The sequence below is a fragment of the Oncorhynchus masou genome, chromosome 12 (assembly GCF_036934945.1).
Source record: "Oncorhynchus masou masou isolate Uvic2021 chromosome 12, UVic_Omas_1.1, whole genome shotgun sequence".
Taxonomy (NCBI): domain Eukaryota; kingdom Metazoa; phylum Chordata; class Actinopteri; order Salmoniformes; family Salmonidae; genus Oncorhynchus; species Oncorhynchus masou.
The window spans coordinates 77249340-77276263 of record NC_088223.1 but is presented as its reverse complement, the minus strand read 5'-3'; the positions used below and the strand labels follow the sequence as shown (position 1 = coordinate 77276263).

Sequence of the window (26924 nt, the reverse complement as noted above, 5' to 3'; positions counted from 1 at the left end):
TATTCACCTGCACCTGACAAACTGCACGATGAACTTCACCACTTTGGGTACGGCTATTTTGCTGGTAAAAGTGTGTGTTTGCTCCTCTCCGGTTAGAAAGTAGTCAAACGTGTTCATGTGAACTTTTCATGTTTCAGGTCAAAATGTGCTTTATTTGTCCTATGCACGAGTTGGCTATCAGAAGGATCACACTATCAGATAGCTTAATTCATAAGTAGCTTTAGGGCCTATTTACAAAGTCGCATTTTTAAAAAACGTAATCAATTAAAAGCAGCATAATTTGGCTGATATTTTCATTTTGTTTGAATGTGCAAATTTTGCAAGCTTCTTGCCTTTTCGGACCAGAAAGGCCATAGGACTAAAAACGTGGATGCTGAACCACGTGACGTCAGCTTGTTCTCCTGACACCCTTTCGGTCGAAGATGATGACCTGGTGTCTCGTTTGCTTCATCTCTCACCGGTCAGCGGCAGTGTGGTCTACTTCACAGCTTTCAAAGAATATTTCCCTCATGTACTTCAAATACAATAACAACAGCTGAACTGCCATGGACTTACTGTACATGTTTATCCCAGAAGATGGCGTGAAGATGACTTAAAAATATATATATTTTTTCCCGGGCTATTCTTCGCAGATCTTTCAAATGTTTATCTTTTTGATAGGCTAGTTCATCAGTGGCACTACTGACTTACGGCATTATTTTAATGCACCTTGGTGGACTATTGCGTATGAATCACGGGCAAGAGAACACCACTACTGAACACAAAGCTTATGAAGTGACAGGCTAATGAATGCATTTCAGTCAATGGATTTTTATATTTAGCTTTCTGTGACGCTCTATCAGCCAACTGCAAGCAGAGTCGAGAAGAACAAGCAGGACCGAATGCGCTGTGTTGCCTGTCATTTTGGTGTTCTCAAAGAGGAAATCGGAGACATTTTAAGTCAAGAAGGAAAAACTTGGATCATTTTGTGAGAACTCGCATACATGTAATGTGGTGAGGGCGTTGTGGAATAACGCAAATAGGCCTATACAAACTGGTCGGAAAATGATGGCCGGTGGAGCAGTTGAGCAAAACGGGATATTCTTGAATCCTCTTCATCACAATCAACAGCCCTACATGGAGTCAGATCCCCCCGACTCTCGTAAACGACCACTAACTCCGACGGAGGAGGACTGTTGTACCAAGCGCACAAACACGGGAGGTAAGACATTGCACACCCACCGGAGGCTACATTGTATTCAGCGTGATCAAGCAGTAACGTTTTAGTTACTGCTTGATCACAGACGCTCTTATCCAAAGTAACGTGCAAGATCAATTAGGGTTAAGTGCCTTGCTCAAGGGCACATCGACATATTTTTCACCTAGTTGGCTTGGGGATTTGAACCAGCGACATTTCAGTTATTGGCCCAGCGCTCTTAACCGCTAGGCTACCAGTCGCAAACATTGGGATCCTATAAATACATGGTATGACATCTGATTGACATAGTAGAAAATAGTTGCCATAGATCAGCAGTTTCTAAGGCCCTCAGTAAATGTAACATGTCATCAGCCCATTACATTTGACAGAGAACTTATCTATGGCAACTATTTTCTAGTATGTCAATCAGATGTCATACCATGTATTTATAGGATCCCAATGTTTGAATGCATAAGATTATACAACTTTTGTAGCCTATGTTTCACAAGCATGCTCTGACTTAAGTTTCAAAGCACATTGCATCAGTGTATATAAATACTTATTGTAGCCTAGCTATTGGTCTCACTACTTACATAATTACATAAAATACAGTGACCCATTTGGCACCTGTCAGGTTTGAACCCAGTCACCCCTTCATGTTGCACATCTGGAGATTCGTTATGACATTTTCCATTGAGTGGAACATTTATGTTGCAGGCTCATGGGACCTCAGAAACATAGTAAATGAGATGGTCGCTGATAGTTCACTTCAGACAATACCACTAAGGAAAATAATTGAAATGTTTTTCTTTAGAAATGTGATCTGTGATCATCCATAATTTAAAACTGTCACAATTGACTATCAGAGAACAACAACTTCTAATACATTATGTACCTGTCATAGCCATTTACTTAGAAAGCCACAGTTTGTTTCTGCAGAAATAGTCTCAATAAAACTAACACAATTTACCAACCACTCCATAGCACACAATGAAATCTTTACACCCCAGAGCACCCAATGTAATTCACTTATCGGCTACACGCTAAAATAGGTTACCTACCTAGTCGTAAACTGGTAGACAACCACATAGAGGATGGAAAAACAAACGGAACTGATCGACAACAATTCAAACACACTTTTGTGTTTTTTTGTGAAATCACAAAATTATGTGATTGCAGCATGTTGATACAGCATTTAAAGCATTAATTATAATCTTTGTTCAGGGGTAAAACGAATAGCAAACCCGAAATAGATAGCCTGCAATGTGTTGCTCACACGTTTGCAATATGACTCATCTAAAACGCTATTGACATTTCAGTAATATCATTGAGGATGGTGCTGTTGGTGACGGCAAAAACATTACTCCTTGTTTAGGCAAGTCTCCCCCCCCCCCCACCCCCATTTTTTAAATAATACATGTATGAGGTAGCCTATAGAAAGGGTAATTCTAGACCAGCACACAGGGACCACTTATTCCATTAGTTGGAATAATATGGTAATAGTACAGAGAATAGGCTATTTACTTTTTACCAGGTGGTGTAGCCTACCAATTGGCTGTGTCTATCTTTGGATGTTACCGTGTAAGGTACCAATAATGTAATATCTAACAACAAATAATGTCAATCTGTAAAAATAAAATGTAACTGCGGGATTAAGTTGAATTAGAATTGATAAAATATATTTTCCTCCACAAGATAATTAGATTCTGTGATTTTCTTCACTGCAATAATTTCAAACACAAAATGTCCACATTGCATTTTTCCATTATCCGTAGAACAGTCAGAATGTAAATCGAGTTTTAAGGTTTATGTGATCTTGGTTGTATTATAATTGTATTATCATCAGATTTAATGTCATTTAGGCTATTTAAAAGATAGATGATACATATACGTAATACGTTTTTTTTCTTGATGATTCTCAGCCATCTTGGTCATTACATTACACATTGTGTCTGATATTTATCACATCATTCCTGTTGATCATTAACATGACTGCCAGGAGAACGCTGCTGGAGGTTTCACTGCTGTGTGCTTATTGTGCATTTAGGATTGCTGGAGAATTACTGCCCAACTCGAGGAGGAGGAGGTAGCCTATTTCTTTTTCCTTCAAAAAAAATCAGCAACACCCCTCTCATCAAAACTAACATTTTTCATTCATTGCTCATGCTAATTTAGCCTGTAATTACCCATGTCCTGGATTAGGTATGATATGGTAATGTTGCTAATGGAAAGGTTGGCAGAGGAATGTGAGCTGGGCTCTTGGGGGGGGGGGACACAGGTGCCCTTGCAGAGCAATGTGACGTGAGCGGACTATGAATTTGCCAGGTGGCAGAGGGAGAGAGGTGGCAGAGGGAAGAGGGAGAGATGCTTATGTAGCCACACCAGTGAGTCCTGGTGACACAATTAATGGTTTATTGGTATAATTTACTGGAAGACGGTCGCAAAGATGTTTATCTGCCTCAGTTATTACCCCAGTTTGCTCTATGATTTAAAGACATTGGAAATGTATCTAGAAAATGAACAAAGCGGCAAGACAAATGGTACTAGTATTTCTAGAGGTTCCCTGGAAATGACTACTGAGCAGAGCCAACCCCCCCACCCACACAGGATACTGCTCTCTATAGTCTATACGATTTATAGACGTAGTGATTGGCTTCGTCGCCCTCCTCCCCCCACCTACACCATTCTGCGGCACTGCCATTTGCAGTGGTTGATGAGCCCCCCCTCCCGCTCAAACATGGCCGTCTGAGGGAAGAGGGGTGGGAGAGATTGGAGAGGGGTTGTACGGAGCACACACTCAGATCACTCCTCTCCTCCTCCACCATCATCCACTCACTGCATCCACACACCTTTTCAATCATCACTCAAGGTAACCCCACGCTCTCTCCCATGAAACGCACAAACCAACCCCACTACCTGTTTCACTTTTGTAATTTTCAACGGAAAAAGAAATTGAATGGGCCGCTACGCTTTATAGTGCTGCGTCAAAAGAGGCGGACTGGGGGAGAAAATCTATTTTTTGGGGGACAGGCATTGGGGGGTGGGGGCATGACGTGCTGGTGGAGGAGGCTGCCCATTGGCCAGACGAGTTGTCAGTCGTCCACGCTGCTGCAGACGGACGGGCCACTCGATGAATATGGATGAGAGCAGTGAAAAGGGTGATGCGGCAGGGAAGACCCCCCCCTTCAAACCGGTGCAGGCTTGAACAATGCGTGGCGTCTTTCACTGAAAACACTGAGAGCCTGCATTAGCATTTTCTTAGACAATTGAGGCTCTGACCAGCTGCAGGCATGACTTGGATGTTGCGGTGAAATCTTTTTTTTTTAACCCACTGATGTATTAGACCTCGGTGAAAAAGGTTGACTGGCCGCATTCCTCAACGCCACCATTTCACCTATGACTAGCCTAACGTTAAGGTACCCTTAAGAGATTGTACCCCGGCATTGATGGCGATCTGACAGAGGATTTTACCAGCAGATCTCATAATGGGTAAGAGCCAAACTGTTTTTGTTATGACTTGTTGAATTCATTTATCACACTCAACTCTTTATATTTGATTACCTGAAATCTCATCTTCTCATTATTGCCCGTTTTGTTCCATCGTCCTTGCTGCCTGTCAGCGGCAGGTTGGTCCATTGACATGCAGAGTGGGTATTTGGTGGGGGGGTGGGGGCCCACCCCCGTTGAGTGACTTCACGAAACACGTTTGGCTAGTTGTCTGTCTCCAAGCTGTCCCCCCAGTATTAGATGCATGGGTTTGAACTCAACACCCTCGACTGGCTTAACGTTAGCTCCCCAACATGCCCCATACTGCTCCCATTCCCCTGGCGGATTGCAGCAACAGATTGCCATGTTTACTCTACCACATGACACCATTGAAACCTGTTACTGTGATTTTTCAGACACTAGGATGGAATTAATTATTGACTAATGACAAAACGCTGCTGTGAGGGCAATGGAGGGAATCTCAATGGTATGCTCTCCCATGCTGGTTTCACCCTGGTTTTAAGACACATAGAAACGGGGACTTGTACACTCCTGCCAACACTGGTCTAATAGAGGGCATTTCCACTGTTCCATTCCTATTGTTCAGTTTGCCCTGTGTGGAGAGATGTAGTAACATTTGTCCCCTGACTGACAGTAGAAAAGAGCCTGTAGCTCCATGAAGACAATGTCAATGTCTGAGCAATGGTCTTTACTTTTTCATCAAGGTCAACTATCATTATGTTTCTCTGAACGGGGAAGATGAGCAGAGTAGAAAGCAGAAATCCAAGCAGAAAAGGGCCTTGGCTAATGATATGGTTTGTGTCAAGAGTGTAATGCCGTCATAATGGTTTCTCTCTGATTGATAAAGGAATGACAGATGTTCTCAGAAAGGCTAAATCATCAATCAGTGTGATTTACAAAATAGATGTGTTGACGGACTAGACATGTTGAATGTAAATGTTGGTTCTAGTAGTTTTAGTAGTGTGTCTGAGGTAACAGGATGAAATCTAATTGACTTTGGATTTGAGAAATCAACATGTCATGACTGTATTGAGAGACCCAAATGGAACACCAGGGGCATTTTAAAAGAATCAGTAGAGAGCTGACACGTAGAGGGACTGTGAAATCCCTAGATGTCACAGTGCCACGTTCATTATGATCAGGATCTAATGATCCCATTTTGGAGGCAAACAGAAGGTCAGTCTTAGAACAGTGACATCGATGTGTGCAGAGCTCTATCCATCCATCTTCCCTGGACAAGCCTGCAGATCCATCCCCCTGCATGAAGCTATACAACGACGACACAGGCAAACACGCATCTTGGTGTTGGCACCCAAAATCACCCCTAAAACTAACAACAATGTTGTGATATCGTCATTATAATTTTGTGCTGGTCCGTATTGGAAACACGTTTGTATGCATATATGAACAGTTCTTTGAACGTGCCTTCTTGACAGAGTGACGTCACCCTTGTTGCTGGTTGAGACATTGAAGAGGTCCCAAAGTGACGTCATTCATTGAAAAACGTATGTTAAAAATAATAGATGATATCTGAAAAAACATATTAGATCATTTTTGGGTCATACAAGCACAGATATGTAAAGAATGATGTAGGCTACTAATATCTAATTGATTTCAGGGGTGATATTGGGTACTTATTGTGCACACAGGTTCATACATAGGTCACATGTCGGTCTCCCCTGTTGATTACTTATGTCTGGAACAGCACAACCAGGTGTTGGTTGGTACAGAGATGGAAGAGGATGTGAGTCATCCCAGTTGCTCATTTAATCTGGTTAATATAGACCTACAGTCAATGAACAAAACAGACCAGACCCAGCTGCTATCACATTGGTGTCTATGGGAGATTTACCCCTTAAGCAGACTGGTACTGTGACCATTTTTTTCAATTGTAAACTGCCTGAGTGCAACATCTTCATTTATACACCATCTTTGGGTTGGTATTCACAGTAATTGGCACTGTGTCCAATCCCAACATTAGGTTGATTGCTCTTGTCTGAATTTAGCCTACCCAATCTGGATTTGTTTGGATTGACACACACTGCTAGTGCTCACCTGGGTGATGGTTACAGTAAGTCTTTTTGATTTGCCATTACGTGTATGGAGGGGAACATTCTGAATTAAAAGGTTGAAGAACAAAAGGTTTGGTCGGTCAATTCTTTGAGCTGACACGATATCAGTCTCTGACTGGTACAAGACAGTGTTGTAAGCCACTGAACCCCCTTTTAAATGGGAGGATATTGAGTTTGTCTTCTTGGAAGTATCCAGTTTGATCAAATCTGAGGGATTTCAGTCCCTTAAGCTTGCATCCCTAACATTCGTTACTCAGGATCACTGGGTTGGATTTCATGCACTGCAAGCATATGATCTAAGTGTTTTGACATAGTCCTGTGTGAGTAAAATTCAGAGTAATGTTATTACATTCTATAATTTTCACATTATTCTGATGTTCTTTATGTTCTCCTTTGTCTCTTGGATTGATAACATTATGTAGGATTTGGCTTGAATTGGACCGCAAATTGGATATCTTGTCCAAAGATTCTGATAAAGGATACTAAAACTCCTTGAAAACAGTTAAAATTAGACCTCTGCAAACTGGAAAGGAGGTCAGCATTTACTCAACATGAAATCTGGGACAGAATACAGAACGTGTCACCAAACTCTGAAATGTGAGACTAGAGGATACAAAAGAATCACACTCCGAAATGAAAACCCTCTCTCGATTCCTACCTACCAAAGCCAGTCTGAAAAGAAGATGTGGCTAGCTACCTATTCAAGTGTATGCATCTGACATGTACATGTTCCTATTGTGAATGATTGAATGGACCCAGAAGCGATACATTGTGAATGTGAATTGTAGTCTACTCCGTGCTGCAGGCGTGTATCGGCTGAGGTGAATGGGTTACTTTCAGCGTGGTGTATATAATGTGTGTAGACTAGAGCCTCTTTACTAGCTCTGACCTCCTGTCTGTTTGTCTCTGTCCCTACAGAGGAGGGTGAGTACTTCCTGAAGGTGCTGATCCCCAGCTATGCAGCTGGCTCTATAATTGGCAAGGGTGGCCAGACCATCGTACAGCTGCAGAAAGAGACGGGCGCCACCATCAAGCTGTCCAAATCCAAAGACTTCTACCCAGGTAAGTGGACCTCACTTTGTCCAAATGTAAAGGCTTTAGGGCTGACCCCATTTAGTTGACTGGTCGATTGTTTGGTCGATAGGCTGTTGGTCGACTGAGATTTCTTAAGTCGAACAGTCAGTCGCGAATCTTTGAGTTATTTTCATGGTGCACAAGACACCTGTCTGAGTCACACCTGTCTCAGTGGACTAATCCATTGTGGAGGCTGTGGGGATGGCACAGTCCATCACTGTAAGATGTGCTACTGAAATTGTATATGGTATATATTATGTAAGAACAATGGTGCAACACTAAGAAAAATAATAAAATTGTATAACATGCGCTTTCTCCCGCGTTGCAGTCTGTGGTTCTTAAACATCAGTCTGCTGTTGAATTAGCACCTTTTCCTCGACCATGTTGCTATGTGCATAATAGCAAAGTTATCCAGTATATTGGTGTTGAGAACAATGTGGTGGAAGAACCAGTGGAGTCAGGAGATGAGGAAACCCCATCGTAATTAGGTCTATAATCAATAGCCTCACTGTTGAATGTGCCTGTCTATAAGTCATCCATATTTTTCTACAGAAATAAGACAGATTCTGCTTCTGTTGCCTATTTGAGTGTTTGTTTAATAGCGTACTGATTCTGTGAGCTCCAAGCCTCATTCAACCACGACATGTCGGATAAAGCAATTTCACAAATGTCTGTTTTTAATCTTTGCTATGCTGTAATAAAGGGTTGACACTTTTTTTTGTTAGAACAGCCTCTCGCTCCTATACCCTCCTTATTGTTATTATTACAATTGTTATCATCATTATAATAATTAGTAATGTCATTATCATTAGTAGGCTTAGTATAACCACCATGGAGCTGTAGGCCTGAGAGCACATCCTGTTTAGCTGTCTAAATACCATAACTTCCATATATATATATACACACACACACACACACACACACACACACACACACACACACACACACACACACACACACACACACACACACACACACATAGGCTACTGTATCAACCAATCATGAATTAGTTCATGTCAGCACACAGCATATGAGTCATTCATGATTTGAAATGCAATCAAGCATTTTAGTTTTAAAATGAAATAACAAAGGGAGCATTGAATAATTAGCCTAAACTATAAATAAACCGTTCCATGTTGGCAATTGCATTCACAAATGCATGGGACTGTTTTTAGTCTTGCTGTAATAAGGTCTTTACAAAAAGGTAAGCTTATAATGTATTTAGTGTTGTTTACACTGTTCCAAATAGTCTGAAAAAAATAATATTGTAATCTAACAGCACCTGTTTGGCACACATAATATGCACGCAGAACTTGCTCCCTACCTTCCTTATTTTTCTTGATCTCTAGTAGTTTCCACAACTAAGTCAAATGTCCCCCACACAACTTCCTGAGCAACCAGTAAAACATCCCTCTGTTTTGAGTTTAATTTTCACGTCCTCTGCATCCATTTTGCTGTCACGTGTTATGTAATTTTATTTTATCTTTATTGATGTGATTAATATATGCTATTGGTCAGGCCCCATTGGCCACGTGCATGTGATGCATACATGTGTCAAGTAAAGAGAGCAAGGGTTGAGGGATAAGGGAATGTTTTTCCTAAACAAAGTAAGGATTTCGTTAGCAGAACTTTTTAGTCAGAAATGGCTGTAATTATGTTGCAGCTTCAGCATCATGGACAGCGAGATAAACACTTCATGTTCTGTGGTGGTCGCTGCAGCTGGGAGGAGAGAGAGACAACACTATACACACTGTTGATGTTCTGTGGTGGTCGCTGCAGCTGGGAGGAGAGAGAGACAACACTATACACACTGATGTTCTGTGGTGGTCGCTGAAGCAGGGAGGAGAGAGGGACAACACTATACACACTGTTGATGTTCTGTGGTGGTCGCTGCAGCTGGGAGGAGAGAGAGACAACACTATACACACTGTTGATGTTCTGTGGTGGTCGCTGCAGCTGGGAGGAGAGAGAGACAACACTATACACACTGTTGATGTTCTGTGGTGGTCGCTGCAACAGGAGGAGAGCGAGACAACACTATACACACTGTTGATGTTCTGTGGTGGTCGCTGCAGCAGGAGGAGAGCGAGACAACACTATACACACTGTTGATGTTCTGTGGTGGTCGCTGCAGCAGGGAGGAGAGAGAGACAACTGGTGCTAGTCACACAGTCACTCGCTGTCTGAGCCTGGCCCAGCGCAATCAATTCAATTGCGGTCGGATCCCTTTAGTCATAAGTGTGTCTAAATTATTTCATCAAACAGTGAGCTTAAAGCATCAGACAAGCTCAGTGCGTATAGTTTATTTCATTAAACTACACAGGGTGTCTTTTATATGGGAAAAATACATGTTAACATTTTGAACAATATATTGGTCGAAAGACAACTCTCGGTAGAGCCACAATTTTTTGTTGTTGTTGGAGACAGCCCTAAAAGGCTTACACACAAGTAAGAGCACCAAACCCATGGCACTCTCTGAATCCAAGTTCAGTAGAAGACTGTTTTTCATTGGTTATGCTGCAGTTTGAATTCCAACTGGGGAACCCAACCAAATGCACAGTATTTGTGCCCAGACAAAAGACCCATGCAGATGATACAGCTGCTATTGACGCAGGAGTATCATTTAAAGATGCAAGCAATTTCTCTTTCAGTTTGGCTGCGCTCTTAGCAGGGAGCTGATCCCATTTCTGTGTAAAGTCTGTATTCCCCAGAAGTACTATCATTCTTCATTCTGCTACAATGTAAAGACCACATTTAATCAATTTCCCTCTTAGCTGCCTGGCTGCCATTTTACTCCAAGATGGAGGGAGCACATTGTCTAATGTCAAGGACATGTAAGGTACACTGAAAGCACTAGGTGCCCAATAGGGCCTTGTTAAAAAACATGTCAACATGGGAAAAAAATGCTCATGTTTTCCCCAATGACCCCACACTGATGGAGGTCACTGCACTCTCTGCCTGGTGCTGAAGCATCTTGTCCTCGAAAGAGAAATGCCCGAGCCACAGAAAAGTATCTGCGTTTGTCCTTCATGGCTAAGGAAGCTTCAACCTGCTGAAAAATAACAGCTGTTCAGCGGCTCACTTTTGATTAAGTCCAGATCTCTTTTGTTATAACTAATTGAACCAAATGATATTATTTATTTTGTACTGATCGCCTATTTTAAACACATAGGCAATGGACTGTGGTATTGTTAAACTGAACGCATTTCTGTACCATACAAATGCATAAATGGAAAGGAATTAATGTACTGGCTTTTGTTCCTTTTTACAATATATGGCTTTTAGTCAATTCTGTGATTGCCTCAAGCAACCAATTATAGATGAGCTACATGTAGAAAATAAGGATTAAACTTCCCGCAGAAAACAAAAAGGCAATATGGCTCAAATATGGCCTATTTTCTGCTAAACGGAAGGTGTGATATACTGCACCTTGACTAAACATTGGCAAAGATGAATGAACCTTAGAAGTACAAAAAATACATTTTTTTGGGTATCCATTTCTTAGACAATCTCCTGTCCCTTGCCCTCCCCACTTCTGCAATATCTGAAAAACTGGATTCATCGATGGTAACCATGACACGCTGAAAATGAACTCTAGTTATGGCTTACTGTTGCATATAAAGTATCAGCACTACTTTCTTTGTCTACCTAGAAAACACACATTGAAGCAGTTGTGCTTTTGTATCCTCCTCCTCTCTCTGGGTGGTGGATGGGTTGTTGGGGCACCACCTGCTCTGCCCCTCCCCCTCCTCATTATTATTGCGATGAGTGAGGAGTTCAGGGAGATGGTACTGGCAGCGATTTGATTGGGTGCTGCTAGGGCCCCCCAAAGTAAATTAAACTACTACACCATCTCACACAATGGGCCAGAATTTCTCTTCCAGAAACTTCAATATGAGGCATTGCACCTGTACAAAGTTTACACCTGTTATTTGCCTAAGGAATTAAAAGACAAACAAAGCTAATCAATTGAATGTAATTTTTACAACATTTTTTGTTATCGCTAGTCTATAACCTTAATTTTTGTTCTACCTTTTGATTTATTCCCTACTGAACTAAGTGTAAACACATCGTAAATTAGGCCACAATATTCGATCTAACATGTGTTTTTAATGGAAAGGGTAGGCTATACCATTGCAATGAGTTTTCCTTCAATCTCCATTCTGTGTTCAGCTATGAGAGGACTGTGCTGACATGTCATGTTAATACCAATACGCACAGATCACCTCTTAACCTGTAACACTGCAGCTGCCCTGGCTTGCCCTTCCTACAGCACAACAAGGAGACAGACAGAGCTATTTCCCCTAGCAATCCGCTCAATAGTGATAGCCACGGTTAGAACAATCCCAGCAGCTCCCGTCTCCCATCTGCCAGTGTAAGACATGAAATCATGAATGGGAGAAGGCCTCGATGGGAATGGGATCTGTACGACTAGGCCCTGCTGTGGCGGCCTGAGATAGATGACTGGAGATAGTGAAGGGTGTGGATGATGCATGATTGTGTGTGAGGGGAGGGGACAGGAGGGGAGGCCCAGAAATAACCTTTTACAATCTTTCGCTCGCTCTGAAAGTGACCCTGCCCCAGCTGTACTCAAGATGCTCTCTCACTACGCCAAGTTTCCTCCTCCCCTCTCTCCCGAGCCGGTTTTTCTCATAGCATTTGTTCTTAAAAGTTTGATCCAGATTAGATGGCATCGTGCTGTCTCTACAGAGTTTTGTTTGCATAGTAAAGAATAACCCCAGACCCCTTTTTGTGATCCGATCGCATCCTTACTGATACCTTACATGACAAAATTACCCTTCACCCGTATGTAAACAACATACTGTTCACTTATACTGTACACAGCAGCTTGCAAAGGAAACTGAGAGTCCCTGGTAAGGGTGCAAAGATCTTACAACCAAAAATCCAGACTCCCTGCTTTGTGCAGCTGGCCATCAGCCCAGCTAGCATATAAAGTTACACACTGTGCTGCATGAACAGATAAAATTGATATGATGTAATATACCATAGGAATATGGTGCTGATGTTTTCAATTAGCTGAAAAACAGACTGACCTCACCCTGAAAAACTACACCAAGTCAGTCCATTTTGTCCATAATAAAAAGCAGGTTACAAAATTAAGTAACCTCATTGAAATGCTTTGAAGACAGCCTTTTAGTACTCAGAGTGAAATAAAGATGGTTGTTACCACTTTATAGCCCTCTGCAGTTAAAGATCTGCAGGGTAAGACTTTGGACTGATGCAACTGGACTACAGATTCAAGCTCCTTCTTCATTTTGCCTCAGGAACTGCTACCCTGTGTGCCAGAATTCCCTCTAAGATTAAACACACAGTTATTAAAATTTGTATTACACACATCGGAACCTGCATTATAGCTGCTCCTAATAACGCTGTCAAGTAAACCATGCTCCCAGAGAACCTCAATCCCACCCAAATTGCCTGGAAAGAAACAATTGTAGTTCTTAATCAGTCTCAGTCTTGAATGCATGACAGCACTTTGAGGCACAGGTATACATAAATGCACAATAGCTCCATACGGACTATACTCTGTCCATACTACATAACATAACTAGTGAAAGCCAATAAAGTTGAATGTCTTTGCTCTGGACTCTAAAATGGGAACAGTGGCGACCAGTCAGGGTTTGGAGTTAGATTGAGTTCGAGTGAGATCCTGGACCCGTCCTCAGACTTTGTGGGCTGTGTGTTTTGATAACTCTTGATGGATATTTCCTGAATGTCAACAGGTGCTTCTAGGGGCAGATGTGTATCACCCAATCCTGTAAGGGGAGATGGAATCACATTAAAAGGAAAGGAACACAAAAGCCCTGGCTGGCTTGAGTGGAGCAGTGTCGCCCACAAAACTAACAGGCCAGTCTCAATCAGCAGGTCTTCCTTATAGGAGGGTACTCCCCTGAGTTAAAAAGTTTGGATGACTCTTAGTTGTCACTAGCATTGAAGAAATGTTTCACTTATTGGAATGTTGGATTTGATCAGATTGCTGTCATTTCACGATTTGATTAATTCATTTGTATTTGTGTTTTGATAGACATAACACAATGTAGTGTTTATTGTAAGGCTGGTGGTGTGAGATTGAATGAATAATGTGGGTATAGAAGTATTTAAATGTGCAAAGGAATGAAAGAAAGAGAGCAAGGGGAGTAAGAGAGAAAGATTAACAGTCAAAGGAAGAGAAGATGCAGGCTGTAGAAAGGACATGCGATTGCATCACCTGTTCCTACGGCGCAGCTCCTTAACCATGGCAACAGAATTCCGGTAGGGCCGACAAAGGGGGTGTAGAAAGATGCCTCAACGAGGGAAGGATGTGTGGAGTCTATGGAGGAGGTATGGGGGCGAGGACAGGCCCAGAATTTCAGGGCCCTGGAAGAGTTACATCATCTAGGAGGAATCCTTTGTCCCCCCAGTGGTTTGTTACCCGAGCTTCTCATTCAGCTGCTCTGTTTTTGAGCTCCTATATGGGGGGGTGTATTATTGGATAGGTTGGCTGTTAGCACCACTGTGTAAAGAAACTTATCAAAACTCAAGCATTATTTTTTTCTGCAAATAGTCACTGCATAAGTAGCTATTCAGTTATAAATGGGGTTGCTTTTCAACAATACTTTTTGTCAAATAGATCCTTGGCAAAAACATGTTTCATCCAAGAAATCCTGTTTGTTAAATTGAACAAGGAAGCCTCTTGTAAGTGATATGCTACAACCACAGCAGACGCTGACCCCAAGGCACAATAATCTACGTTCTCACAAGACTGTGATGCCGTAGTAAGGGAAAACTTGGTTGCACAACTGAATGCATTCAACCCAAATGTGTCTTCCACATTTAGCCCAACCCCTCTGAATCTGAGAGGTGTGGTGGCTGCCTTAATCAAAGTCCACGGAACCCGGGGAGCAGTTGCTGTTGGGGATTAACTGCCTTGCTCAAGGGCAGAACGGCTGATTTTTCCACCTTGCCGGCTCAGAGATTCGAACCAGCGACCTTTCGGTTCCCAGGGGGGAAGGGGAAGGCCCCTAGGGAGTGCTTAGGCAAGAGGCCCGCGGGCATACATATACCCGTAGTATATTCACTGTCTAGGCACATTAGACCTGGGTGGACCACCCCCTTGTATTTTGGTTAGCGCACCAGTTGGTGCTAAGTTAGATAGGTAGTGGGAAGGCAGGTTAGATAGGAGAGGGGGGCTTTGACATTTACTTTCTTTGCTTTGGTTCAGTCCAGCCCTTTTTCCCCATATTACCGTGTGAAGGAATAAATTCCTAGTAAACGTTAAATTCTCTGCCTCTTGTCATCCTTACTCGCACATTTGAACGACCCGAAGCAGAAGATAGACTTGTAGTTCATTTAAATTTATCTGGGAGGTTGCTTTTAAAGTCCTCCAACAGCATCAACTCCCGAATATCAGCAAAGGTGTTAGCTTTGCTGGCTGAACACCAGCGATTAAACAGAGACTCTTTGTCCCTAGCAAACTCAACAAACGTACGGTGAGATGTTTTCTTGTGGTTCCTGAAGCGCTGCCTTTAAGCTCCAGGCACCAACTCATAAGCCCGCAACACGGTGGTTTTAACCGTATCGTAGTGCAAACAGTCTTCCAGGGAGAGAGCAGCTACTACTTCCTGGGCTTTCCCAGACAAATTACATTGTAACAGGAGCGGCCAAACCTCGAGTGGCCAATGCAGCGCAGCGGCCACACGCTCAAACGCAGAGAAATAAAAATCAACTTCCGACTCTCGAAATGGAGGGACTAAAGCAATATTTTTACTCACATCGAAGTGGACTTGATGATAAGCAGTTTGTGGAGTCGCACTGGAGCCAGCGTCTAGCTCCAGCCGTCAGATCCTCAGGAAGCCATCTCCTGAAAACACACTCAAATTTTTTATTTTTTTATTTCACCTTTATTTAACCAGGTAGGCTAGTTGAGAACAAGTTCTCATTTACAACTGCGACCTGGCCAAGATAAAGCATAGCAGTGTGAACAGACAACAGAGTTACACATGGAGTAAACAATTAACAAGTCAATAACACAGTAGAAAAAAAGGGGAGTCTATATACAATGTGTGCAAAAGGCATGAGGAGGTAGGCGAATAATTACAATATTGCAGATTAACACTGGATTGATAAATGATCATGTACAGGTAGAGATATTGGTGTGCAAAAGAGCAGAAAAGTAAATAAATAAAAACTGTGGGGATGAGGTAGGTGAAAATGGGTGGGCTATTTACCAATAGATTATGTACAGCTGCAGCGATCGGTTAGCTGCTCAGATAGCTGATGTTTGAAGTTGGTGAGGGAGATAAAGGTCTCCAACTTCAGCGATTTTTGCAATTCGTTCCAGTCACAGGCAGCAGAGTACTGGAACGAAAGGCGGCCGAATGAGGTGTTGGCTTTAGGAATGATCAGTGAGATACACCTGCTGGAGCACGTGCTACGGATGGGTGTTGCCATCGTGACCAGTGAACTGAGATAAGGCGGAGCTTTACCTAGCATGGCCTTGTAGACGACCTGGAGCCAGTGGGTCTTGCGACGAATATGTAGCGAGGGCCAGCCGACTAGAGCATACAAGTCGCAGTGGTGGGTAGTATAAGGTGCTTTAGTGACAAAACGGATGGCACTGTGATAAACTGCATCCAGTTTGCTGAGAAGAGTGTTGGAGTGCAGGTGCATTTATACGGAGACTTGATTACACACAGGTGGATTGTATTTATCATCATTAGTCATTTAGGTCAACATTGGATCATTCAGAGATCCTCACTGAACTTCTGGAGAGAGTTTGCTGCACTGAAAGTAAATGGGCTGACAAATTTTGCACGCCCAATTTTTCAGTTTTTGATTTGTTAAAAAAGTTTGAAATATCCAATAAATGTTGTTTCACTTCATGATTGTGTCCCACTTGTTGATGGTTCTTCACAAAAAAATACAGTTTTATATCTTTATGTTTGAAGCCTGAAATGTGGCAAAAGGTCGCAACGTTCAAGGGGGCCGAATACTTTCACAAAGCACTGTATGGTCTATACTTGGCATGTCAGTTTCTCACTTATGGGTGGCACAAATTGGGATATATGGGAGGAGAATGGGCAGGGTATATGCAAATTAGGTATTTACTGTAATGTTTTTGTGGTCTGTTGTATACTGTAGTATTTACAGTAGCATTCTACAGTATACTATAACATTCTATAGAAAGTGTTAGTAACCATTTCCTTGGATGATTTATACCATGCGTATCCCATACATACGACTAATAAAACTAGGGGAAAAAATGAAAGAATACACATTATTGAGGTATACTACAGTGTGTAGTATAGTACTCTACAGTATACTAGAGTTTACTATAGAATGATTTAGTACTGTAGTATACTATAGTAAACTGTAGTATTTTGTCATGTGGGTAGTACTGATACACTGTGATGTTTCTTTTTTGTTCTATCCCCACAGGAACCACAGAGCGGGTGTGTCTGATACAGGGTACGGTCGAGGCGCTAAATGGTGTCCACAGCTTCATTGCGGAGAAAGTCCGCGAGATGCCCCAGAGCGCCCAGAAAACAGAGCCAGTCAGCATACTGCAACCGCAGACCACTGTCAACCCCGATCGCGTCAAACAGGTGAGAGACAGGTCCATTACAGTCAGCCAACCCATACATGGAACCCAAACCGGCTGCGCACGCGAGACATCATGCATACATTTATTTTCTCCCCCCACACCAAACACGATCACGACACGCAGGTTAAAATATCAAAACAAACTCTGAACCAATTACATTCGTTTGTGGACAGGTTCGAAAAGCATTAAACATTTATGGCAATTTAGCTAGATAGCTTGCACTTGCTAGCTAATTTGTCCTATTTAGCTAGCTTGCTGAACTGACTTCTATTTTAGCCCTTGGCAGCGCAGACGCTCATTGATGCGTGCGAGCAGTGTGTGTGCACTCAATAATATAGATTTCAAAAAGTATTTTGCAATGCACGCGACGCGAGTGGTGTAGTCAGGGTATGACCGACCACCATACTTAACATAACCATAGCATGGACAATGACCTATCAGATATAGAACACGACCGATCAAAGCATGTTACCTCCCTACCTACGATGATCTGTCTGACATGTCAATAGTGTAGACATGCAGAGTCATAAGGGCACGTGGTCAGCACATGGCAAGAACACAGTCACACTTTGTCTCACAGGGGCATCTGCCCCACAACCTGAGCCCTGGCAGGGTCAGGAAAATGTGAGAGCATGGGGTTATTTTTACCGGCCGCCTGCCCGCTAGGTCCTCAACAGTGCCACAGAGCTGGACGGCAGCTGCAGCCTTAACCCCTGGGATTAACACATCGCTGAGTAAAGCAGAGGGCTGGGATAGTAGAATGACTCAGTGAGCGATATCTTTCTCTCGTTCTCTCTCTCTCTCTTTCCTACTTTTCAATCTCTTTCTGCCTCTCCCTCCCTCCTTCTCTCTGGCTCCCACTATTCCTTTGCAGGCTAAGTTAATAGTGCCCAACAGCACGGCTGGGCTGATCATCGGTAAGGGCGGGGCCACAGTCAAGGCGGTGATGGAGCAGTCGGGTGCCTGGGTCCAGCTGTCCCAGAAGCCTGAAGGCATCAACCTGCAGGAGCGCGTGGTCACGATCAGCGGGGAGCCCGAGCAGAACCGTAAAGCTGTGGAGATCATTGTGCAGAAGATCCAGGAGGACCCTCAGAGCAGCAGCTGCCTCAACATCAGTTACTCCAACATCTCAGGCCCCGTGGCCAACTCCAACCCCACCGGTTCCCCCTACGCCAACTCGGCTGAGGTCCTTCCCAACGCCGCTGCGGCTGCTGCCACTGCCTCCAGCCTTCTAGGCCAGGCCGGCCTGGCAGGAATGGGCGGCTTCCCGGGAACCATGTCCAGCTTCTCTGGCAATGACCTGCTGGCCATCACCTCGGCCCTCAACACACTGGCCAGCTATGGCTACAACACCAACACCCTGGGCCTGGGCCTCAACCCCGCCGCTGCCTCCGGGGTCCTCGCCGCCGTGGCTGCTAGTGCTAACCCAGCTGCTGCTGCTGCCGCTAACCTCCTGGCCTCCTATGCCAGCGATGCCTCTGGCTCCGGCCATCCTGCTGTTGGCCTGGGGGGCTTCTCCCTGGGGTCGCTGGCCGCCGCCACAGGGGCCTCCAACGGCTACCTGAATGCCTCGTCCCCACTGATGGCTTCCTCCCTGCTGGCCGCAGAGAAGCTGGGAGAAGGGGCCAAGGACGTGGTGGAGATTGCTGTGCCCGAGAATCTGGTGGGCGCCATCCTGGGGAAAGGCGGGAAAACGCTGGTTGAGTACCAGGAGCTGACGGGAGCTCGTATCCAGATCTCCAAAAAGGGAGAGTTCATACCTGGCACGCGGAACCGTAAAGTTACCATAACAGGGTCACCCGCGGCAACGCAAGCCGCCCAGTATCTGATCAGCCAGAGGATCACGTATGAGCAGGGTGTGCGTGCCACCAACCCACAGAAGGTGGGCTAAATGGGGGAAAAAGGATGTAATAAAGGAAAGATGGAGACAGAGAAAAGTAAGGGAATCAAGGGTCACGGAGAGGGGAAAAAACGTCCAAATATCCATTCAATATTTCAGTATTAAAAAGAGAAGGTGACAAAGAAGGAGGTGAGGCAGAGAGAAAACCGGGATACGTGTGTGTGATATGTGATTGTGTTTTTAGGACTGAGGTTGTGATGTTTTTTAAAAGTGGTGTCGAGTCCTTTTGATGACGAGTAAAGCTGAACTGGTCCACTGCCAAGCAGCAGAGTCAGGGGTGAGTCCACACGATTTCACCCCCTTCAAAAACCTCACAGCTGGGTTTGTTTTTGGATTTCGTTCTCTTCCGATTTTCTTTTCTTTGGCTGTGTTGATTTTTCAGCTTCAGTTGTAGATCTCCGCTCCCGGTGAGTTGAGGTTCCGGACAGGCTTAAAGAGCAGAGATAGCGTTTTGCTCATGCCTTTTTGCTTTGATGTTAACCTCGCTCCATGTGAACAAAGCAAAAGGCCTTGTTTACATGAGAGAGGTAAAATGACGAGCACCAGAGGTCATCCAATACCATTTGGCAACCATTTTAATCTAAATTCTTAATGGATATCAGAATATTAATGACATGCCACTGTATGGTTCATATCAAAATTGAGGTTTTAACAATTTGGTTGTTATCCTTTTTATTTTCCTCAATTATTTATTGAAATATGGTCTCATTCAAACACACATATAGATGATTTAAACCTGTGAATTCGGGTTAATATGAATGTAAAGACATTATTATTGTTATTTTGTTATTAACGAGGATCAAATTTTGAGTTGCAGTGACAGATATGTATAGTTTTCACCCAGAACTGCACAGGACTAGTGTAGATCAGGGGTCAAACGTTCAATGTGAGAGGATAGAGACACGCAGGAATGTACACATACACAGGAACAGACACACATTCATACATGTTTACCGCCACCCACATACACACCACTTTTGGTGCTACGAAAACATAACTACAGATCTCTAGGCCTATATTACCTGTATCACCTAAATTGAAAATCCCTTTGGAGATTGCTCTCCCTCTCCTTGATTGTAAGATGCCAAGCATTGTTCACTTATCTGTAGTTTACGGGATCTAGTTCTGCCTTTATGTAAGCGAAGACTGGATTTCATGCTATGTTGAAGGTCAGTCTTAATATTTGACCCCACTAGTTCTCCTTCAGCTGCCATGGCAAACTGTATCGTGTACCACCGTGGACAGTTTAGATAACGTAGTTACTGATTAAAAATTATTTTTATCCTATTGTCATGAATTAGCCCGGTACTTTGAGTTCGCCAGCCAATATTGCGCCTTGGGACATGCTCCTATGTAGAAATTTGAATACTCCCCCATGGGACGGAGCATCATACCCGAGAGGGAAGACAGCACTATACAGAGCTTGGTATCTTACATTACCTTTTCAATTGAAGAATCTAACCGGAAGAGTCCCGAAGGGAACAAAGCACTACAAAGCAGTCTTGTTAAGAAAAGCAGTATTGAACGTTATCTGTGAGCGAGGAGATGATTGCTTTATATCAGAATGGCTGGTAGTCAAGAGAGACACTAATGAGAAAGAAATTGACTCACCATGAAACATTTGGAGTTTTCTGTGAACCATTTTTCTCAACCAGAGTCAATACCAATATGGAGTCAAGCAGTTTATGCAGGTGGTTAGTCCAACCTGTTATCTTGCCTAAAGCAGACATTGACGCTAGCTTACATTGGCAGTAGTGCATAATGCGTTGCCCAAACATTTATCTGACATTCTGTAAGGATAATTGTTTGGCAAAACGCAGGGAGGGTAATTGTCTTCTAGAACATTCTCAAACACAAAGATTAACCTTGCTTGCTTCTGCGCTGCTATCCATTGGTTTTCATCCGAGTACACTGGGTCTCTTATGACTGCACTGTGAGACACAACAAAGACACAACGCAAAGTGTGTCTGTCCCTTCTTGAGCCAAGGGATCATATTTTGAAGTACATATCCAGGATATAGGCCTACAGCTGGTGCACTTACATCGCATGTTCTAGAGCAGGGATGGGCCACACCAATCCTCGGGGGCTTCTTCCCCATCCCTAGCAAACACAGCTGATAAAACTAATTACATTGTAAACTGAAGATCATGATTAGTTGATTATTGGAGTCAGGTGTGTTAGCTGGGACAAAAGTGTGACACCAATCAGGCCCCAGAGGACAGGAGTTGCCCATCCCTGTTCTAGAGCAAAACCAGCTGAGCAGCGAGATAAGGAACAGTTCCACAAGAACATCCATAATGTGATGTCTTGGAGATATTTTGGTTTACCAATAATATTGCACAACAGAGAGCTGCTACTGGAGGTTTTTTCTACTGATCAGTCCAGAGTCATCAGTCAACCATAGTGTCTTTTATTAAGGTCTGTGCTAACCGGGATCCTTGGCATGTCCCTAACCCATTGAAGTTGAAATAAAAAATGGTAAGGGTTAAGGTAAGTGTAGGGGTTAGGGTAGGGACATCCCAAGGATCCCGAATAGCAATGACCCTTTTATTAACCCAAATGACTCCTATGACATTTATTTTTCTCCATTGCAGTCCCTGTATCCTATTCTGACCCTCTTTTCCATTTCACAAATGTATCCATAGACTTATGTAACCAGAGCTCTGGGATCGGCTTCCAATAATACAGGACCGGGAACGATAGTGTCAGAGAAAGAAACAGCAGCACTCCCTTTTCAGTGAAATGACGAGGCTCCTTCTTGAGACAGAATTGACCTTTACCCCACCTTACTAACAACTCTATGTTTGAGCGCTCCGCATGGCACCAGCCACGAGCCCCATTACCTTGACTCACTGAATACACGTTTCTCTTTCATTGTATTTCTGACAGGATGTGCTGTGACTTTTAATAGTAGTCAACGGCACACTAGTTACTTGAAATGAAATGGCACTCCAGTTAAAATATCTGTAACTTCTTTCACCTGTGGGGTTCAAAACCTTCATATTTTAGCCCTAACCTCACAACATTTTAATGCTGATTTAAAATACAAGCACAAATCAAGGTGGATTTAATAATAGAAGCAATGCAACTACGCTTGGTTTAGAGAGAGACTACTCCAGAGCTGTCTGATTTGTACACTGTACCAACCCCTCTCTCTCCATTCATTACTTTTCCTCCTCTTTCTTTAGACATTTCCCCACCCTACATATGCTCTTTTTGGTCTATTTTAAAGCTCCTATATAGAGATTACCTTTTCTCTCTCCTCTGCACTGCTCCCCTCTCTCTCATTCTTTCTGTCTTTACTACTCATAGGCGCTGACATCTGGGAGTTGCAGGGAGTGCCGAAGTGATTGAAAGGAGTTATGCACTATAGGTCATAAGGGTATGCAAATATTTTCACAGCCCATAGAGTTCACCAGTCAAAAATGCACAGATATCACCTGCCTCCAAACTGTGACAACCCACAAGACCAACCAGCAACATTGGTTCAAACTTCGGTATCAAATTCCCCACTAAAAGAAGAACACGTAGGATTTAGACAGGCTTACACCGTGATCTATGACCTTCTAGGGGAAGGGAAAGCAAAATAGGAAGGCGAATCTTGGTTGAATGAGAAAATGTCTGTTGGTTGACCAAACAGAGCTTCTATTTCAGCCTCATAACAAAAGAAAGCAGGAGTTTATTAAAAAAAAGTAAATGAGAGAGAGAGAGAAAGGTGGGAACTCGTTCGTGACCTCATGCTGAAACAGTGACATCCTTTATGCATATCCTCTTATCTGAAAAATGACTAGAAATTCATTTCTGTGGAATATGTCATGTCAACATGATCTATATGTACTTAATTGTAGCTATTCTAGTTTGTAGTCCAAATGCAGTCCAGCGTCGTCGATACAATGTGAAACTCTATGTTATCTTTGTGTGGATGATGAAGAGTGCCAACTAACCCTGATTAAGATTAGCTTTGCGATTTGTTTGTGCATTACGATGACTCATCATCGACAGGTGGCGTTCATATTTCTGTTATTGATGATTTAGTTTGACCGTAAGAAAAATTTAAAGAATATTGGAAGCAATATAGTAGCATGTTGTCCTGTTTTGTGTTTTTATTATGTCTATTGTATGAACCTTTGAAATTACTAAGATTTTGAATGAATAGGTTTACATGTACTTTTTGTAAGTTATGAAAATGCTGCTATTTGATAAGTAAAATATAAAAAAATATTTTAGTTGAAAATATGTCTGGTCTGTTGATAAGAAACATGCTCTAAAAGACAGGGGCGTAAAACGAGGTGTATAGAATACTATACAGTATTGGTAAGATAGTAACAGTAATAATTGTACCTGTGCCAAACTAGACCTCTGCAGCTTCTGAAATTGTAGATGTGCGATCAAATGTTAGATATCAATAACTTGTTTAGAAGTGCTGATCAAGTGCCAATCAAACAATGTTTTTCAGTTAAGAAAAGATAATCGTGTACATTACTTCAGAAAACGATGGACAAATAACTATTTTGTGCATTGTTTTACCCCATAGCTACATAGAGTAAGAGATAAAGATTGTGATTTTTATGGATCCATGTTGTTTTACACTCCATGCATCCCCTGTGTGTTCGTTTGACCTGTGGCTTAAGCACTGCTGTTTTTCACAAATGTCTCTATAGGCCAGCATGGACTAAGCATAACATGTTATAAGCATTCATAACATAGTCATTAACAATCAGACAAAATGTGTTTCGTGGAGTTAGGTGTTATCTTTTTGCACGTCTTCTATTGCATGGTATCAAAGTGAAAAATTGAGGGAGAAAACTAAATGGAAAAAAATAATTTCTCGCAACATTCAAAGACATAAAGTTGCATGCAGTCAGTTGTAGAACACCTAAGTTAAAATCACCTCATATTTAAAATGTTTCATGTCGTAAGTTGGGAGGGAGCCCATTATTGTCATGTTGGCCCAAATACAACACATTTCAGATCAAATTCTCATACAGTCCATCTCTTTATATTCTAACAGACCAGGTTTTATTTTCTTAAGGTACCATAAGGAGTATTACAAATGTGAAACAAGCAAACGCGAAAATGTTATTCAGTGTTATTCTTGAGTTTTGCTTTCTAGAATACCAGGCATTTTTTAAATCAGGTTAAACCTCACAAAACCTGTGTAATATTTTTTAAAGATTTTTTGTACCACAGTTTGAATGCCCAAATCTAATCTATGAATGTAATCCCATTTGCTAATTTTTTCAGTTGAATGTTTATCAGTCTTTTAATGTGAATTCAGGGCTGGAATTTCAACTACATGTAGAGTTAAGATATTATGTCAAGAACCAATTTCAGCTATAGTCAGGTAGGCCATAGTCATAACCCAGATATGTTTTAACAACACTTCCAATTCACTGTCAACATTGTCCTGTTTGTTTGGTGTTGCATAAATGCACTTTACTGATCAATGGGTCATACCTTTTTACAAAATTCCATCTCCTGTTATTGGATGTGAAACAAAGCAAACCATGTTAACGTTCAGCCGTTTTTGTCATTCTTTGCTGTTGCTCTGATATTGTTTGTTGAGGGGGTTTTTTCTGATCTTTTTGGGTCTCTGTGTATCAGACTTCTCTGAAAAGGTGGCACCCGAGTCCACATAATATGGTTTATCCATTTCCTTTTGAAAATATTTGTGTAAATCACAATGAGCGAATCTTCTTTAAAAGAGGGAGAGGGAATTTAGAGTGGAGCTGTTCCATCTTGTCATGTTGCATTCTGCTGCCTTGAAGTCTAGAGGGCGGAAGTATTTTTATGAACAAATTGGCATTGAAAGCACGGTAAACCTCATACAATGTCTCTATGTGGTGTTATCAGAGAGTACATGTTTGTTACGTTACAGAATGCAATCCCAAGGTCTTGCTGATATAATTTTAGATGGGAGACAAATACAGCACCAGCAAAATTTGATTGCCTCTGTCATACCGCTGTCAGTGTTGGTGGATTGGACAACTCAACCTGTAAGAACCCTGTGTAACCTAAAGCTACTTTACCAATGCATGCTATAACTTTCTGTCTCCTCCTTCTGCCATGCACTGCTACTAACCCCCACCACCCTTCTATCCCCTCCACTACTGAGTGCCAAACTAAGTCAACACCATTCCAAACCTTCAGTTGTTTTAAATATAATGTAGTCTGGACATGCATCTGACCCTCCAGGATCTTCCTAAGGGGGATTCTATCGAACTATCAGACAGGACTAAGCCGGTTAGGCTGCTTGCCCCCTCTTCTCCTCAACTCTCTCCATCATCTTTTCAGCCTACATGACATTATGATTATGTGTGCTGTTGTGTCTGGCACCTGTCATTGTATTCACCCATTGAATGGAAAATTATTCTGAGCCCATTCCTCTGAATAGTGGGAGAAAGACAGGATTTTTACCAACCAGCCACGACGCCATCTCTTATCTTTGACCCTCCCATGAACTAAGTTGACCTTATCCACCCTTTGCGTGCTCATCTGCGTGTTTGGATTATTTTGACCCCAGATTTATTGCCAAAATTTGCTGAGACTACAACTGTATGAATTTTTATTTGGTTTTAATTGTTTTCTTGTCATCCGGACAATTCTGCAGGGTTGAAGCTAACAAATCTTGTCTGAAAAAAGCATGACAATGCCCTGCACACCTCTTCGGCTCCATTGTAAATATTATTTTTGGGTTAGTTTTTAATTTTAATTTTGTAAAAAAACATGTTTTTCCATCTTACGAAATGGACTGTCAGCATATGTAATATGTTATCCTAAACTTAAAAGAGTTGGGTCAATTGGAATGACTCTGGTGTCTATATTGAGACAGAGAAGATACCATTTCAAAGTCCAGGCCTCACTTGTCCTTTGACTGAAGCATTTGCTTCAATGCCTTTACACAGACACAGTCTCAATCTTAAAGATACAAGGGCAACATTGTATTTTCTTGTGCACGGGTGAGAGCCTTTTATTGAGACATTTGCCAATACGGGTGCCAAATGAAATCGGCACTGAGCCAAAAGCCAGCCAGCCTATACACTGAAGCTGTGGTAGCAATGGGATGGTTCACTCCCCAATCCCATATCCCCCCCAAAACACTTAATTGTTTGACATTTGACTTGACATGTCACTATATTCTATGCTGCCAGTCAATTTCCTGCTTTCCTCAGTGAAACATCTCAGAAGCAGTTCATTTTACAACATTACACTGTTGATCAATGACAACAGCAACTATCAAAAGGGAATGAAAGTGTATTTTTATTATCAGTTTATCTGAGCATCATTCATTAATAGATTTAAGGGTAATGACTATTTAATGTAACTGTAGTATTGTGTTTGTAAAGAAGAAAAAAAAATCGGTGAGTTGTGTTTGATGACTCGTGGACTACCAGTGAAGTCAGCATTTCAGTGTTAATATATTGAATTGTTTTTTAAAGATTATTTTTGCGACAGCAACAGCAACAAAGAGTCATTATAAATGTTCATTTTAGCATCACTTGTCTTCTGTTCCTTTATTCTCCTCCACCTCTACTCTCTGTCACATTGGAGTGAAAGGTCTTGAGTTGATTAAAGTTCATGCGATATGC

At 42.3% G+C, this 26924-nt stretch overlaps 1 protein-coding gene across 2 annotated transcripts; it reads left to right on the top strand.

The window, feature by feature from the left end:
- The first annotated feature begins 479 nt into the window (after window positions 1-479).
- Window positions 480-26924, top strand: LOC135550850 (RNA-binding protein Nova-1-like). 2 transcript variants are annotated; one of them, XM_064982017.1, is made up of 4 exons: window positions 480-1201; window positions 7675-7818; window positions 17269-17435; window positions 18309-26924. In XM_064982017.1, exons 1-4 carry the CDS (start codon window positions 1045-1047, stop codon window positions 19323-19325), a joined length of 1485 nt encoding a protein of 494 aa, XP_064838089.1. In that variant the 5' UTR covers window positions 480-1044; the 3' UTR covers window positions 19326-26924. The 2 variants fall into 2 exon arrangements, with proteins under 2 accessions (XP_064838089.1, XP_064838090.1); XM_064982018.1 differs by lacking the exon at window positions 480-1201 and adding an exon at window positions 4333-4666.